The 18,352-nt window shown below is 36.1% G+C and overlaps 1 protein-coding gene across 1 annotated transcript in view; it reads left to right on the plus strand.

Moving 5' to 3' along the window:
• The window catches only part of PACRG (parkin coregulated), a 215,307-nt gene that overhangs the window by 2,236 nt on the left and 194,719 nt on the right, over positions 1–18,352 (plus strand). The window contains exons 3-4 of the mRNA XM_039569209.1: positions 6,785–6,826; positions 7,463–7,513. Coding sequence (XP_039425143.1) covers positions 6,785–6,826; positions 7,463–7,513 — 93 coding nt within the window. The remainder of the gene's footprint in view (positions 1–6,784; positions 6,827–7,462; positions 7,514–18,352) is intronic.

An 18,352-nucleotide genomic window follows, 5' to 3' on the forward strand; every position in this document is an offset into this window, starting at 1 on the left:
ACATCAGAGATTGCCTGACCTCTCTAGGCAACCTGTTTTGTTTCTGCCCTGCTCAGCTGCCCCCTTGCCTGCCCCCTCAGCCCTAGCAGAGGTGTTTTGACCTGATGCACACCTTCTACTCATAACTGGGTGGGAAGCAGTGAAACTCTTAGTGAGATTCATAGTGCCAGGGCTATGTTTTGCAAAAGCTGCAATTGAGGTCAGGCAGCCACCAGAATCATTTCCAGTCAGTGTGCAAAAAAATCAGAGTAAGAAATAGCTCACTGCCATTCTGTCTGTGGAAAAGTGGGTGTTCCTTTTCTCTTTTCCAACTACTGGTTAAATGGAGCTTCAGATTTATTAAGTACTCACTTGTCAGAAGTTGACATCATTGATGAAGTTCTCATGGAAGGCTTAGGAGTTGACTGGAGGGTTGAAAGCACAGCAGGAATATGTAGTTAAGACATTGTAATTCTTTTTGTTAACAGCATGATAAGGCATAGGGTTAAACGTGTTTGGCATCTCCAGGTCAAACAATGAGGTATTGATTAATAGTCTTTGGTGTGAGCACGCAGTTAGTCTTAAACCCTTAGTGTAGAGTCTTAACAGATTACCATTGTGCATATGACTGTGAATATTGTAGTAAAGGTTCCAGAATTTGTTTATGTTGCTTGGGCAAAGAGTGTTTTACTAAGCTGTTTTTCATGAATGTTCCTGAATAAAGTCTGCTTTCATAGCCAGTAGTAAGTGCAGAAATTAAGTAGATACAATATTTAAGACTTTTCTCAGCTCTCGCAAAATCTAAAACTTGCTTATTGAAATACAATGCTTAAATATTCACCTAAAAATGTTCCTGAACTGAATAAAGTGTTTAAGTTATTTCAAAACTGTACATTTATATAGCAGTTTAGATTAAAAGCAAGATTCAATAAAGGTCTTCTATACTAACAAGTTACATTTACATTTTAATTGTTTTGTCCTCAAGTGGGATCAACAATGTTATGTGCTCTTACTTCAGAGGTACTGTGTGTAGAATTAGGAATACAATTAAGAATGAATATATAGGCTGGCAAGTACAGAAGTGTCTGAACGTGAATGTGGACAGCAGGAAGATATCTCTGTTCACTTCTGATCCTCTCCAGATGATATTTTCCTATTTTCTGCAACAGTATATAAGAGAATAAAGTGTTGGCGTCCCCCTTTTCTGTAATACACTAGTGGTAAAAGCACTTTCTCCACAGGATTCATATTAGTACTTAAAGGAAATAGTAGAAAGGGAATTTCTATCTATCTCCCAACTTTTAAAAGATTACTATTACATACACGTATTCCATGACGTCAGCCAGAAACTGCCTTCAGGAACAGCCACAGGGATAGAATGAGAATGTTTACTATATGGCCTTAGAAAGGAAGGGATGCTAAAACTTGTTTCTGGATATCTAAAACTAAAGCAGCTCTTCAACCTTAGAGAGTCTTAGCTATTTGTAGGGCACATCTTTTATCTCCTAAAAGAAGTGTAATTGCTCATAAGCAGAAAAATCGTTGTTTGTATTGCAGCTCTGGATTTTCATTTTCTGTTCCTCATTTAGGAGTCCACGGTCTGTATGTGTTGGGATAAATTCTCAATCTTTGTACTTTAAACACTTCTTTCAAACCATTTTCAGTAATGTGTGTTGTGAAGGGCTTTCTTACTCTTTAGCATTCAAAAATAACTCATAGGAAGAGTTTCATTTAAACCATAATGTGATTTTTTTACATTCTGAAACTTTTGATTTCACATTATATTTACATTCATCCACACTGTGTAACTAGGACTACTTTTGTTATTTACCTTGTAGCAGTCAAAGTTTCTGATTCGATTTTGAGGCTTTAGGAAGGAATACAAGAAAGAAGTTGTATCTTTTGATTATAGCAGCTAATTTATTGAAAAAAGCAGTGCGTTTTCAGGCAAGTAGATGTCAAGTTAAAGAGTGTTTTGATAAATGTATATTGAAAAGTAGCACATCTGTCTTGGAAGAACTGCTCCAGTTTAACAATAGCAATTGTGTACAATCTATGAGTGCACTTCAGTGAACACTGAGACAATTTAAACTGTCAGTGCTCTGGAAGGCAGTCCTATCTTCTTGCTTTCTCAGGCTGTTTAGTACTGCTGCCCCTTTTTGTGTCCTCATTTGTACAATGCTGGCTGATCAGAGAACTGATCCTGCTGAAAATAATGCAGCCTGTTGAAGTTCACAGTGTTGAACTGCTGTCTGTGGGACTGAGGCAAGCAAAGCTTCTGCATCAATGAGGTTCATCTGTTTTGCCTTTCTCCCTGTCCTGACTGCATGCTACCATCTCTCCTTTTGCACTGACATTGTTCTTTCTTGCAGATATAGCATAAGTTGGATAAGCTGTAACAGCTCTTAAGTCAATATATGCAATGAGAAGGGAAGCAGGAGAATGTCAGCACCAGCTGTGAGGGTGGGAATGTACCCTCTTGGCCACATCGCGGTCTTAGTTCATTTAAAACCAGTTATGATACCAAGTTCTAGCAGGGTGATTCCACAAGCATTTACAGCAGCATAAACTTGCACCACAATTGAAAGGTGTTGTTTTCATCCCTGGACATTTATTCTTTGTGCAACATGAACTTCTGTATGGCTTTGCGGTGAACTGGACAGGAGCCCTGGTTAAAAGTAGCTCAGCATTTTTTTTTTTTTATAGCAGCACAGACTTGACATACACTTTGGTAACACTATACGCTCACAAAAGTTTTCAGTGCTACAGCCCTGCCTGTGTGTGCTGCCTGTTTGTACCTCCTCCTTTGTGCCAGTACACAGTCATCCCACTGGATTGATGAGGCACTTCAGTTGCATTAGGTTCAAGAATGAAAAGCTTCAATGCAAGGAGGTTTTTATTTTCCCTCATAAAGTTACATTCCTTTCCAATTCCATGTTTGTATTTACTGTAATGACCTGTTTGATAGTAAAATGTAAAAGCAGAATATACAGAAAAAATACTAACGCTTAAGACTGTAATTTCACCAAAAAGCTTCTATTTCTTATTATGTTTTCCAGATATAACCTAGATGGCTTAATCATACTGCTCTTATTTTAAAATACTTCAAAGTCAGCACTTTATTTTTGTGAATGTGGTGAGAAGTTGGTATTGTTCATAGCTGCAGTGTGAGGATGAAAAAATCTGTTTCTTACCATAAGCATGAAGAAGTCATGCTGCTTCATTTATGAAAATCTGTTACACATTTGAATCTCCAGTTAATCTTCTCTTACAATTCAGTCATATGACTTAATTAATAAGTAAATTATTGGTTAGACTCTGTTTCGTGGTTTGGTTAACAATTCTTGTCTTAAATCACTTCATTTGATTCATGATATTTTACACAGAAAAAGACCTTGGGAGATTTTGAGTTTCATGTCTAGAGAAGGTAAATGTAAATTGATTTTAAAACATTATGGCAGTGCTTTTTCAAAACTCCTCTACTAATTACTTTTTTATGAACTCATGAATAAAATAATTCTAACTGGAGAGGATTACAGAGATAGTTGTCAAATTCTGTCCATTCTTGCAAAGGAATTAAACTATTTTAAACTTTGCAAACTGTTTAAGGTTTCATACAAGTTAAAATCCTCCAGTGGTCTGAGTATATGGGTATCTTCATCTGTTGTTTCTCTGAACGAGGGGGGCATTTTTCAGTTCTGAGATTTTCTTACTGCAAATGTAGGAATTTGGAACAAATTATTAGACAATAATTAGTAAGAATAGTCTCCAAACATGAATTTAAGCTGTCAACTTGCTGTGTAGGGAATTATCTAAAGTCAGCATTCCCTACATGCAGTTGAGTATGCCTCTGGAGCCAACCAATTGAAAATGTGAAAGAGATTAGTTAGAAAGCATCTTACCATACACCCTTCTCAGCACTAAGTCTCCAGTTTCCAAAGAAATGAACACATATGTACATATTCTTTCTTTTAACTTGGCATCTTCAATTTCATTTAAGAAAAATCTTGTACTCTGTGTAGGCTTCAGCCTTTGTCTTAGTCTTCTCCCTGCTAGTTGACTGGGAATGCTCTAGGATGCTACCTGAAGTGAGTTCAGTGAAGAGCCATCAAGGCAGGGTTCTGGTGCTCATGTTCCAGAAGGAGAGGCTATGGGGAACTGTATTTCAGCCTGGAAAAGGGAAAGCTACCAGGATATCTCATGGTAATAACTCCTAACAGACCTAGTGACCCAAGAGCTGTGAGAAAGCTGTCAGGAAGAAAAAAACAGTCTGTTCTCTCTAGTGATGGGAGGACAAGAGATGTGTGTTGAGATAAGGTGTTCATGGTGAAGAGGTTTTTCACTATGAGGATAGTCAAGCAGTGCATCATGTTTCCCAGAGCTGTGCAGTCTTCTTGGAGATTTTTCAAGACCTAAATGGAACAAAGCCCTGAGCAACCTGTTTGAGATAACCATGCTTGGAGAAAGAGATTGAATTAGAGACTTCTTGGAGTAATTTTCAACTGGAATTTTCCCATGAATCTACTTCTTCCACATTATGGTTGTTTGCAGTCATTACGTGGCTTTGCTGCTGCTAAGGTCAGACAAATTAGTGATGACTAATTTACTTTCTATTTGGACAAGGGAAAAGGCATTTGAAGGTTTTTGCTTTAATAAATTTTATGCTTTTCTGAAGATGTGGAGGGGGTAATGAATACAACTCCCTTCTGACCCTCAGGAAAACTATATAAACACCATATTGTTCCAGTTATAATGGTGAACTACATCATAAACCTAAGGTTGGCTTTCTGAATACAGTTGCATAAGCCTGCATCAGTGCTTGGGTAGCAGCAACATATGCTTATTAGATGAGATCAGCTGCAGCTAATTCTTCTAATGTGGTCTGCTGCAAGTATGCAGGGAGTGCTGCTGCCAAGTATGCAATGAATGCTTCAAGGAATTGGAGCAGCTGGCCATGTCTACAGCTATCAGCTTCTGGATACAGTCCCTTGTCTCACAGTCTCTTCCTGTCACTGCTAAAACTTAAATAACACTGGAAGCTTTAAGTGGGTGAGAGAGACAGGAGATGTAGCACAGTGGCATGTGCACTAGGAAAAGGAGCGGGGAAACAGAAAAGGAACTGAATGTGACTCCCTAAAGCAGGGACCTAGGTAATCACTAACATAGTATGATTTTTCCTAGGGCTGTGTTCCCAGACTTTACAGGCAGAGAGTGCTGGAGTCTGTACCATGGAAATGAAATTTTTCCTTCTTTTCATAACCGATACTTTGGGTAATGTATATATGCTTAGTCTGTGTTTAAGTGGAATTACCTAGTGAGACTTTGAAGGGGTCAGAGAGGTTTTGTTTTTTTCATGAAGTTTTCTTAACCATTTTGAAATGACAATTATTGCGAAGTCAAAAAAAAATGTAGCAAACAATACTATTGGTAAATTGATAAAATTTCTAGATAATGTCATAGAAAAACTGCTGTGAAAGACTGACTGGTTCCTCCTAGCAATAGTTGATTCTTTTGTATACTTGACATCCATATAAGTAGTTTGGCATATCTTTTCATTTTCATAGCATAGTTAAATAATTTTTGCCGGGAAATTTACTGCGCTCTGATAACTTCCTTTCTTAGATAAAATACATGTCAGATAAGATGAAATTATAAATTCCTGTATGGGGTCACAATGTGTTTAAGGCTGAATTATGGAATCTTGTGTTTAATAGTTGCACTCTGATTCTGTAGATACGTTACAAATATAATGTTTCTTATAGTTGCTAATTTTGGTGTCTGCTGAGTGAGGGGATGCCTGCAAATAAAGGAATTGCTCCTGAGAGCAATTTAATTCTAGTCAGACTTTCTGTGGAATTTCTGTTGGGCTTCTTGCCTGAAAAAAACAGGACTCTCATGTGATAAGAAAACCTGCCTTAATTATAATAGAATGGTAAACATATAATTTAGTTTTTCATACATTTGTGATGGTCTCTTTTAATGTAAGATTTTTCTTTTTAAAAAATTACTCTTCACCCATATTTCTGTAAGGGGTGATGTCACGACCTTGATAGCAAGAGTAAATACTGATTTGTTTTCAGTTTCATAATAGAAGTATGTCATTAGATTGACTAGGATCCAGACTAGCTTTGTTTGGTGGGGTTTGGTTGTTGGTTGGTTGGACTTTTTGTGTAATGAAAGACTTCTAAAAAAAGTGTATACTGCAGTAAGTACAAAAATTCTGCAGAATGTGACAAAGTTAGAACATAAAATACATCATAGTAATATCAGTGCAATGAAAACTCTTGAAGCAAGCATGGCATGCTGCTAACTTCCTGTGTAACAACCAGTTGGAGGAAGAATACATGTTTAAAGTTATGTTTGATCCCTATTTCATTGATCATAAGCATATTAATGAGAATGTTTTTTGTGGCTGGTAGGCAATACATAGTATTCTGCACAAAAACTGACAAAAATCCAGATCAAAGGGTGCAGTGTTTTCTTGCCTGTCTTATGTGCTTAAGACATCCACTGATTTTGCCATTATCACATGAGCATTTTTAATATTTTTTGTCTCACTCTGCATCTCATTATAATATGAAACAACTGCTTCTGCTTATGTTGTTTGGACTTACTAAATGTTCTTGAAAATATCTGTAGGTATTAGGTCTTCTAACTTTAGCAGGTCTTTCTTTCTTTCAGTAATTGTTCAGATAGGATTTCTCTTCTGTTATTTCCGTGTAAGATTTTTCTTAATGACAGCCATATTATTAAGCCCATGATTTATGGAATGAAATATTCTTTCCTGAATTTTTTTTTATTTAAGGAAGTGAATGAGGAAAGCCCCATGGAAGGAGAATTTCTGCAAGTGAGTGAGTGTGCAAGGGCTTGTGGGCAAGGAACATCCTGGCTAAAGAGCTAGGTTGCAAGGATCTGTGCAAGACGGGGATTGTGCAAGATCATGCATGTGGTGCATGCCCCTACGCAAGCTCCCACTCCCGTATGCTCCACTGAGTGTGGCCACCACAGACCGCTTTTTATAACAATATTTAAGACGTGTTCTAAAAAATCTGAAAGCTTTGGATTTAGTTTTCTTTCCTTATAAGCCTTGGTGCATAGAATTAGGGGACATCTTTTATGATCTAAGTTTTCTGTTTCAAGGCTAGTAGTTGTACCCTTACTAGAAAAGACTGGTGGTCTACATTTAAATCTTTAGAAAAAAAGATTATGCCCTGACTTATTTTACTGTCCTATTGATGATGTTTTAATGTGACATTAGTGTTTTGTATTGGATATCTTCTCAGTAAAACTATTTAGGCAAAGGTGCATGCATACTTTTACTGACATTGTAGTTAGAATTTGATAAATCTTTTTTAGTTTTTCACAGAAGTTGAAAACTTACATTCTTAACTTCCCTAAGCAGGTCTATTGATCTCTCTTTTTCTGCACTCTTATCTGCTGTTTGTGCTCACTTTTTCTCTGACTTTATTTACTTCTCCTCCAGATGGTGTCTTTTTCTGAATCAGTGGATTTCCCTTGCAATGATGTTCATCAGGTGGGTGTCTGGGGGGAGGGCAGTTCCACAAGGCAAAAAAACTTTTAGAGAATGTGAAGCTTATACCCAGACCTTGTTAGAATACCCTATATAATAATTTTTACTGTAAAAAAAATCTCAAAGGAATGAGCTTATTATAATTTTAAATTGCAGTTTTGTAAGGCATGACTGGGAAATATTTTTTGCAGGAAGTATATGTGTATTAGCTGGGGTATTTTTTTACTTTTTATACATTGTTTTGCTAGCTATCTCATGCCCTTTTAATTTGTGTGACCTTCATTTAATTCATCAGGTTTTATATTAATAGTTAAAGGTCACAGGAAAAATTACTACAACTTGATTTTATCTCCTGTGTAATGCAGTCTGTGAAATTCAGAAGTCATTTCTGTGTATGATGTGTAACTTCTGGTTGAGCTAGGAGATACGTTGGGTTTTTTAGAAAATAATGCAACCCAAAGGTAATGGTGGTGTCAGAGTCTGTTTTATCTCTAAATTATGCCAATGCTTAACCAATGCAATGCTGTTAGAAATTTGCAGTCCGTCCCTATATGAAATTATTACAAATTAGTCAAATTTCACTGTGCAAATATTTTAGAATGAGACAACTACTTACAGAGGGATACAATCTTTAAAAAGCCACAAAAGTAAAGTTTTAGCATGCTTCTGCCTTCTGCTTAAAATCTGTTTAAGTCATGACTATTTTATGAGCTTCTAGTATGCCTTTGGGCATGTTCAAGATGTATTACAGTATTATTATTCAAGACAACAATCAAGTTTTAATATTTTATTTGATAGCTTCTGAAGGCTTTCGGTCATCCAAGTGTTCATCTAGTATGAAGAATTCAGACAGTGCACTAAAATTGTGTAACATCCATCACTTTAATTTTAAAAAGTAAAATAAGTTCCAATGCATCAATAGGAAATCAGTGAGTTATGCATTTAAGATCGCAGGTGATTTCACAAACTCTTCTGTCTGCTGTTATCTGACGAAGGAATCTTTATAACAGAAATGTTAACTGAGTGCCAGCCATTGACAGTACTGTGCCTGTCAATAGGATACAATGTTCAGACCTTTGCGTGTAAATTCTATTGAAGAAATTACTGGGTTTTAACACATTTGTTTTTGTTTGGATTGTCATTTTTTCTTTTCCCTGACATCAGATAGGATTGAAATATTTTTCAGCTTAAGTGAGAAAACAAATGACCCTTTACTAGCAATAGAACAATTCTTCCTCTGTTGTACAGTGTTCCATTAGACTGTAATAACAAAGCGTGTATTGGGTGAAAATATTAAAATATATTTGCAGAGGTAATTAAAAATTGCCATTACCCAATCAGTTGACTCTATATTTTTTTCCCCCCATTTGATATTCATTTAATTGTTCTTTATTGGGTCATCGTTTGGTAGGATTTAGGTGATTATTCTCCTTATTTTATCCTATTAATTCTTTTGCTTCTGGCAAGTGGAACACTTTGAGCTCTTGTTCTTTTATAACATTAAATATTCTTCAGTTTTATTAGTTTTAAGTTAATGTATTTTAAGATTTATTAAAAAAAACTTACCTAAGGGTGTTTGGCACAAATGTTTAGCCTACGACAAGGCTATGAATTTCCTAGCAAAATGTTTGTTCTGATTGCCGAAACAGTTCCTCTGAGAGCTCCTTTAGCTGAAATATGCATGTGACCTTTTCTGCTTGAAGTCATGGTTTAGAGTTCATACTTAGGCTGAATGCAAATCAGTTGACTCCTAACTGAATGCTCTTCCCAGTGGGCTGGAGGTAGACTCCCTTGTGTTAGAAGTTCTTTTGAACTGTGTTCTTAACACAGAAATTAACAAAACCATCACCTCTTGAGCTTGTATTCTAACTCCTAAGTAAATATGCAAAAGAACACAATGTTATTTTAGGGGACCTTCCTGAAAGAAGGTTTTAGTCTTCAGAAAATAATTTCATGGTCTGCATTTTCAGTATTCTGATATATCAATTTATAGTCTTGATTCAAGTGTCTGAACTCCAAAGAGGAATGGAATTTCACATACATCCCTGTATTCAGTGTTCTGTAGGTATTCAGCATATCTTCCAGCACTTAAACTTCCTGAAGTATCTCATTTTCTTCACCAATATTGAAGGAACCTGGGTTCAAAGCCTAATTTAGGCTCTTTGAATTTACCCTGACGTTGGGGGCTGGTGTTCAAACCAGTCTTGGGTTTGTACCATGGATAACGCAATGGACCAAAAGCTTTTCATTAGGCATTATAGAAAATGCTGTCATGTAAATTTTGGTTATTACCCACTGCGAGTTTAAAAAAAATTCCACTTAGTGTAATATGCTCATTATATGAGGGGATTCTGTAAGTCTCTGTGGTATCTAGTACTGTTTCATTTAGCCTATATTTTTGGTTTCTTTATATTTTCTTTTTCAAGTTTGTTTCCCTGTTTTCTTGATCCCTTTCTAGTTGACAGCTTTAGATGTTTATTAACTTTACTTCAGGGTCCCATAGACCCACTGTAAGAGACAGAGTCGTTCACAAGATAACCATTAAGGAGCCATTGCAGTGTCTTGTTTTCTTGCAAGTAAGAAACTGATCAAAATTATCATTTCAGATCATGTTTTTTAAAGAAAGGAAATAAGGTGTGTGTTTAAGGGAGATCTTCATAAATATTGTCATGGTTCTTGTGTTTTCAAAAGGACTCTCTAGGGACATGTAAAATTTGCAGCCTAACCACAGAAGATTTTGTTATTATATGAAAAAAACCACAAAGTGAAAATAAGATACTTCACTAGGTGCCAATTATTCAAACTAACAAAGCCTGATATCCTGCAGAGTTTGGGGGGTTTTTTTATGGTTGATTAGTATAAAAATTAAGCTTTTAATTTTGCTTTTTAATAAAATATTTGATGTCTAGTAACATGACAAACAAGCCTATTGTTTGGAGCACCCTCTCTGTTCTCCATTATTTCCAAAAACACAAGGGTAGCTGTTTATGCTTGAAACTGCCTTTTCTTCAAATTCAGTTGAAAATGACCAACAGATGCACATCTTTAGGAGTAAAGGCAGGCAAGGGTACACACAGCATGGATGTATAAGCCTGGTTTCCTTATGAAGGTGTTTTAGAAAGGGTACCCATATGCATATACCCCCCAAAAAAAAAGTGGGATTACAAAGGAAGTAAATAAAATGGAGCTATAGCAGTATCACAAATTAATCAGGCATTCAAGAAAAAGATTGAGTTCCTTTCAATCAGAAGCCATTGCTTGAAGATGAACACTGAATAACTGATTTACATAGTAATTTCATTGTGGAAATGAATAGTCTCTCTCAGAGCCTCGACTTCAATGCTGGAACTACAGGAGCATTAGTGTCTTTGGTGCTTCTCCAGTGAAGTGACTGGTATCAGCAAAGTTGATGACAGAGGGCATCAGCAGCACAGTAGAGAACTTCTTGTAGAATCAGAATATCTGAAGCAGATCTTTTTGAACTTCATTAAAAAGTAGAAGTTATTTCCATATAGTGACAGAGGAGAAACCTCTGATTTCCTCACTGGCTCCCATGTTTAGCCTATTGGTGTTACTTGATGTGACTAAAGGTTCAAGAATCTGTCACTAAGTATTGCAGTTAACCAGGAAGTATATTGTGTTTATTAGGTCCTATTGCTGAACCTCCTGATTTTAATGTTCTAGAAACATGAATTTAGTGAAAAGGGTATGACATTTAAGAAACATTTCTCAAACTTTACTAAATGTTTTCTGATACACAATAAAACACTGAAAGGTAGTAATCATGGTAACCCTTCTAATTTGCAAAGATTCCAGCTGCAAAGTTATCAGTAAGTCTAAGCATTACAATGCTTATGTATCGAAAATTTTATTATATAAAAAATCTGTGTAGTATTACTGAAAAAAGGCCTTGAGACAATAAGTTCTTATAAATAAAATAGAATTAAGTGGTAGATAAAAGGCAGATAGAGGGAACTATTGCTTTGTATAAGCCAAATATCTGTGTTCACATGTGAGAAAAAGACCAAAATAATTTTATCAATGCTCATTACTATAAAATATGGTTTTGTAGTTTATGTTTATTATGAGTAAACATGCGAGATTAACATGGGTTTGCTACTTATGTAAGTGAAGGACAATTAATGGAAATACCACTTAATCTCCTAGATCTTATTCACCATTTGTATTTTGGGAAGGGTAATAAAAGGAATTCTTCCAAGAATAGACATTTTATGGAAAATTACCATTAGCTAACTTTGTTTTAGAAATAAAATGGCAGGAATTACCCAGGTAAGATGCTATCATGGGATAATAAATTCTTAACATATTGATAAACATACATTTTACATTTTTTTAAAAAACCCATTTATTTAGCGATCTGTGAGTTCAGTTAATTATCTGGTACTTAAGTATTGGATACTTTATTTTCTCAGAGTATATAATTATTTTTATTTAGTGTTCTAAATAGATTGACAACCTACATTAAAATACTGCTTTTTAATTACTAGATATGATTTCTGTAACTACCAAAAATTGAAAAGAAACTGATAGCTGAGAACTTTCACTGTTAAGAGTATAGAGGATGGAACAAGTATCTATATATATATATATATATATATAAATTTTTTTGCTATAAGCCCTGTGTGTATACTGGTTTTTTTTCTCAAAACAGTATGATTTACTGTACACATGCTCCAAACAAAATTCAGCTATCAAAATACAGCTATTTAACCTGAAAAATCATGCTTTTGCTAAAGACTTGAGTAGGCGAAGTTTTGATATTTTCAGAATTTGTATACAAAAACCATAATGGAATGTAAAAAAGACAAAAATCTTCCCATTTTCACTTCACAAGTGATGGGGTTTTTCAGTATTTAAATAATCCTGCTAAGCAGACCTTCTGTTTAGTTATCTAAATCTATAATGTATACTCTTCTCCTTTGAATGCCAGATTTTTGAAGTATAACATAAAAATCTTGAGAAGGAATTTTTTGAGTCGGTCATGTCATCCTTAGCTACAGTTTTTTGCATTACAGATTGAAAGTGAACATGTAGATCATAACACTGATGTACAACTGGAAAACAGGTAAACAAAGATGGTGGTAGTGTGTGTGTATGGATGGCTAATGGCGCTGTTTGTGGAGTGGTGCTCAGTGAAGAAGAGGGAGGGCCTGAGTGATTTAGGTTTGGCCATCTCTTCAGTCTTGCATTGAGAGCATACTGGTCTTCCTCATAAAGTGTTCCTTTCTAGCACAGCCACAAGTAAGACATACATGTACCTCATCCACAGTTTTTGGCCCTCAGTGTCTTTTGTCTTTTTTACACTATACCACACCTTTCTTTCATTCATTCCAGGCATTTTTTTAACAATGCATTGGGTTTTTTTCACAAGTCCGTCTGTGTTTGCAGGAATGAAATAAGATAAGGAATCTGATAGCTTCTGTTGCCACTGAAGCAGTGTTGTTGTCTGAAGACCTCTCATAAAGTTTTGTTTTAAATAAAACAAGAGGTAGAACCAGTCCTTGTAGCATTACACAAATAAAAGCTTTCAGGGCTGGAAGGAAACCACCCATCACAATTGTCTTGAAATCTGACCGATAGGAGTTGACCTATCCAGTTGAGGGTGACTGACTCATTTCTGCCTGTCTCCCAGGCAAGTCAGCAGCACATGGTGATCTTCAGTGTCAAACACTGCTGATAGGTTTAATGAAGTAAGCATGGATACCTTCCTCTGAGCTGTGCCAGAGAGGAAATTGTTCACAAGCAAGACTAATGCACTCTGAAAGCTGTTACCAAGTTTAAAAGCCTGACTGCCCTGATTTAGGTTCTTGGCAGAGAAGTCAAATTCTGTAGAAGAGTATGTTGTTTGGTTGGGTTTTTTTAATTATTTATTTGATCATTTTTCCCAAAAATAAAAAGCTGGGCAAAACATTTGGACTAAGAACATTTTTTCAGCCTGAGCATTTACACTTCATTTTTCATGTTAGTTTAAAAACTGTGATTTATATTCAGATTACATTGGGATGCTCAGGACTCTGTCCAGCTGGGTTTTGGTTGTCTTCCAAGGATGGACATTCTACATCATCTTTGGATAAGCTATTCCAATGACTACCTTCATTGTGAAAAAGATTTTACTACAGTCAAATCAGAATTCCCTTTATTGCAATTTGTGACCATTACATCTTTGTTTTTTTGTTGTTCATCACTGCAAAGAGCTTGACTCATATCTACTGTGCTCTCATGCTTGTAGCTAAAGCCAACAATGAGATTCCTCTTCAGATTCCTCTTAAGGCTGAAAAGTTTCTCTCACCCTCTCCTTATGTGTCATGTGCTCTAGCCTTCTCTTCATACTGGTGGCCTTCACCAGCCTTGTTTCAGTATATCCATGTCTTTCTTGTACTGGGTAGTCTGAATTGTGACCTTATTCTCAAATACAGTTTCACAAACATCAGGTAAAGGAGAATGCTGAATTCCCTCAACACTCTTGATGTACACCAGAATGTAGTTACCTTATCTTTTCCACAAGGGTATACAAATGTTCCACTTGTTGTTCACAGAGATCCCCCAAGATCTTTCCTTCAAAGCTGCGTTGTAGCCAGTTAGTGCCTGGCTTGAATTGTTCCGGTGCAGAACTTTGCATTTACTGTTGCTGAACTCTATGAAATTCCTGTCAACTCATTTTGCCAGCTTGTCAAGACATTTCTGTATGCCTTCCTCGAAATTTGATGTAGACTGCTGAGTGGCATTAGATACCACACATCACATTTATGAATGGCTCCATCTCATTAAGATCATGGGTCATGGATGAACTCATTTCTACCTCAACTCAGTACTCCTTGAGAGTGACAATCAAGTGACATAAATCTTTTACACTCCATAATTTTAAAATTTAATTCTCCACCATTTCTTGAAGGGATTAATACTCTTTTCCCAGCATAAATCTGATTTTTTTTAATCACTATTATTGCTCTGTAATCAGTGTATTTTATATGTATCATTCTCTCTGATAGCCTGCAGACCTTTCTATATTTACTATATAAAATTTGAGTTAAAAAAGTATATAATTACATTTTCATGATGCAAGAAGGAACAGCAATGTAAATCATATTAACAGGGCCAGATGATTTTACTATTCATTTCTAGATTGTGTAGATTTCTGGTTATGTAATGCAAGTAAAATTTTAGCATCCTAATGGCACTAATAAATACTACAGTGCAGTATTTTAAGTGCTTTCTGAGTTTTGTACTGTTTGAATACTAGCTATTTTTCAATTACAACTCTAGGACTAAGTTGGAAGAAGTTTGTTAATGACTAGGTTTTCTATGTGGAGAAATACATACAGCTAGCTTCTACATAGCTATATTGTTGTAATTATTTTTGATGGTGATTATAACAAATGCGGGCTGAATATATAATTGCATTGGTAGGTTAGAGCAAAGCTAGATGTATAAATTAACCAACAGCATTGGAAGATGCAGTTTTTACACATTAACCAGACCTGCTTTATTAAACTCCATGGAAGGAAAATAATGCAAGGAAGTTAATTCTTCTTAATGAAAGCAAGTTTTATATATATAACCTTTGAAGCTTCATGTAGTATTGTGTATCTTGGCTTCTCTTTATTTTCTTTTGGAAGTCAGCCTTTTGGGTTTGGTCATCTTTTTGAAATTTATTTCATTCATATTTTATAAAATTTGTCAGGGACATAAGTAGAGAAAACATGTTGAGAAGGTTCATAACCAGTATTTATTCTGTAACTACCCTGAGTGAAGATTTATTTACTTTCTTTACTTTCTTCTGTCTTAACAGTCTGACTTTTTGTTAAAGTCTTGTTCTAATAATCTCTTTTTGTATGAAGTCTAAAGGGTAATGTAAAGTATCCAGTCTTCTGCATAGCACTTAGCCACAGTGTAATCATATTAGCACTCTTTCATTGCCATTTCAGTGGTATAGTAGGATGGTGATGGTGTACAGTTGTAAAAATGAACCTCTCTGTATTCTGTAGTGTAGTTGGCAGACAGTCCTGCAGTGTGAGTAGAAATTTGGCTTGCTTGTGACCAAAAGGACGGCAGTTACAAGTGATCAGAGGTATAACTGAGCAACAAATTACAGTGAATGTGAATTAAACAAAGCATCCTTAAGGCTACATGGCAGAAGTCGTGTTACTAATTTTTCGAGTTATTACCTCATAATGACTGGCATCCTGAAGATGGTTTTTTCTGTTACAAAATTTTTGCAGAGTGAGTTAGTTCTATGAAATACTAAACAACATTTTTCACAATGTGTGATTCATACTGAGAACTTTCTCTGGTAATCAGATCACATTGCCCAACATAAATGTGTATGTGGTTGAATCAGGCAGAATTTAGAAGAAAATATTTTAATATTTTAATTTAATTTCAACCAATATTTATGAAAAGAAAGAAATCGCCAAGCAACTTCCCTGCATGTGTTTAGTGTATCACATCTTACAGGCTTCAGGAGTTGTGTGGTTGTCATAAATTATTCAGTAAAGGGAAAGGCCAGTGGTGAATAATTTTCAGTTTTATCGTTTCTCCAAAACACTAGTTTTTATTAAAAAAATGTATTGTTATGTTCAAATTTGTAGTGGAATTTGAAACTTATCTTCCAGGCAGTAAAACATTAATGATTAAAAACTATAGTTTGCAGTTTCTATGATAAAATACCATTGCATTTAACCAGATACATAGCATGGGATCCATCGGACTGTTCTATACGTTAATTTATCAGAATTATCTCTAAAAACCTGAAAATATTTAAGGAAAATCAAAGGTTTCAAGCATTTTAGATTAACTGAAGTTAAGTATTTTACTTGTTCTTGAAATTCGTCGTACTTTACCAACATATTTATCTAGGCAACTGGAAAGGATTCCATTTGATATAAAAATGAAAATAAGTTTTTCTGGTTTGTTCAGTTTTTAGCTTGTCTGTTAATAATAATTCTATATTGTCAGTTGTAATGATGGCTTGTGTGGTAGCTCAAAACCAAATAGAGCCACCAACCTAACTCAGCAAACAGTAATCATATATAAACAACTTTCTCTCAGTGTTGTGGTTAAGGTAAAATGTAAATAAGGGTGAACAATATTCTATGACAAAATGTTAGGATGTCAGCCTCTCTCTGTGTTCTCCAAATGTTGTCAAGGAATGAGGTTTTTTCTGCAAATCATAAAAATGATTTGGTTTTGTTGTTTTTTTTTTTTAATCAGCATGTCAAATAAAAATGTCTTCTTTTCATCAGAATGTATAATTTAATTATACTCAATGTAGCCTATGCATAAGTAATGTATTTACTATAATGCTCTTATAGTAACATTTGCTTGATTACTGACTGTGTTTTTACAGAATTAAAGTGGTGGGTGTAGAGCATCATCAAAGTTTACTCTTGTTAGGCTTTTCCTAACAAGTATTTTATGAAAAAAGAAAGTGAGAAAGTACATAGAACCTCATATTTTCCTGTACTTTGTTAATTAATTAAGTTCATTATTTAATTAAATTCATTAATTTAGTTATTATTATTTTATGCAAAGGTATTTATATTTCTCAGAATGCTTTTAGTGTTAATTTCTAAGATCACTTTATTTGTATTGAGCTACGGATATCATAGAATCATAAAGGCTGGAAAAGACCTCCAAGATTATTGAGTCCAGCCTTTTTACCAATCTCCACCATGTCACCTCAACCACGGCACTAAGTGCCCCATTCAGTTGTTTCTTCAACACTTCCAGAGATGGTGACTCCACCACCTCCCTGTGCAGCCATTCCAATGTCTGATCATCTCTTCAGTGAAGAAATTCTTCTTGATGTCCAAACTTAACTTCCCCTAGCACAGCTTGAGGCTATGTCCTCTCATGTCACTGTCTGGCTGGGAGAAGAGGCCAACCCCCTCCTGGCTACACCCTCCTTTCAGGTGCTTGTAGAGAGTGATAAGGTCCTTCTGAGTCTCTTTTTCTCCAGACTAAACAACCCCAGCTCCTCCTCATAGGACTTCTCGTACCCTTTACACCTTTCACCAGCTTTGTTGCCCTTCTCTGAACTTGCTCCAGCACCTCAATGTCTTTTTTGAAGTGGGAGCCCAGAACTGGACAAAATACTTTAGGTGCAGCATCACCAGTGCCAAGTACAGAGTACAGTGCCATGTACGATCACTTCCCTCGTCCTGCTGGCCACACTATTGCTGATACAGGCCAGGATGCCATTGGCCTTCTTGGCCCCCTTGGCACACTCTGGCTCATGGTCAGCCAGCTTTCGACCAACACCTCCAGGTCCTTTTCTGCCAGGCAGTTTTCCAGCCACTCTGCCCCCAGCCTGTAGCACTGCATGGGGTTGTTGTGACACAACACCAGGACCCAGCACTTCTTATTGAAGGACATACAATTGGCCTCAGCCCATTGATCCGGCCAGTCCAGATCCCTCTGCAAAGCCTTTCTACATTCAGCAGACCAACACTCACATCAAACTTTGTGTCATCTGCAAACTTACTCAGGGCTCACTCAGATCATCAGTAAAGATGTTAAACAGAACTGGCCCCATTACTGAGCCATGGGGAACACCACTAGTGACCAGCTGCCAGCTGGCTTTCACTCCATTGGCCACCACTCTCAGGACCTGGCCATCCAGCCAGTTTTTAACACAATGAAAAGTGCACCTGTCCAAGCCATGGGCTGCTAGTTTTTCCAGGAGGATGCCATGGGAGACGATCAAAGGCTTGACTAAAATCCAGGTGGACAACATCCACCTCATCTGCTAAACAGGACACCCGGTCATAAAAGGAGATCAGGTAGGTCAGGCAGGACCTGCCTTTCCTAACCTGTGCTGGC

The sequence above is a fragment of the Corvus cornix genome, chromosome 3 (assembly GCF_000738735.6).
Source record: "Corvus cornix cornix isolate S_Up_H32 chromosome 3, ASM73873v5, whole genome shotgun sequence".
Taxonomy (NCBI): Eukaryota; Metazoa; Chordata; class Aves; order Passeriformes; family Corvidae; genus Corvus; species Corvus cornix.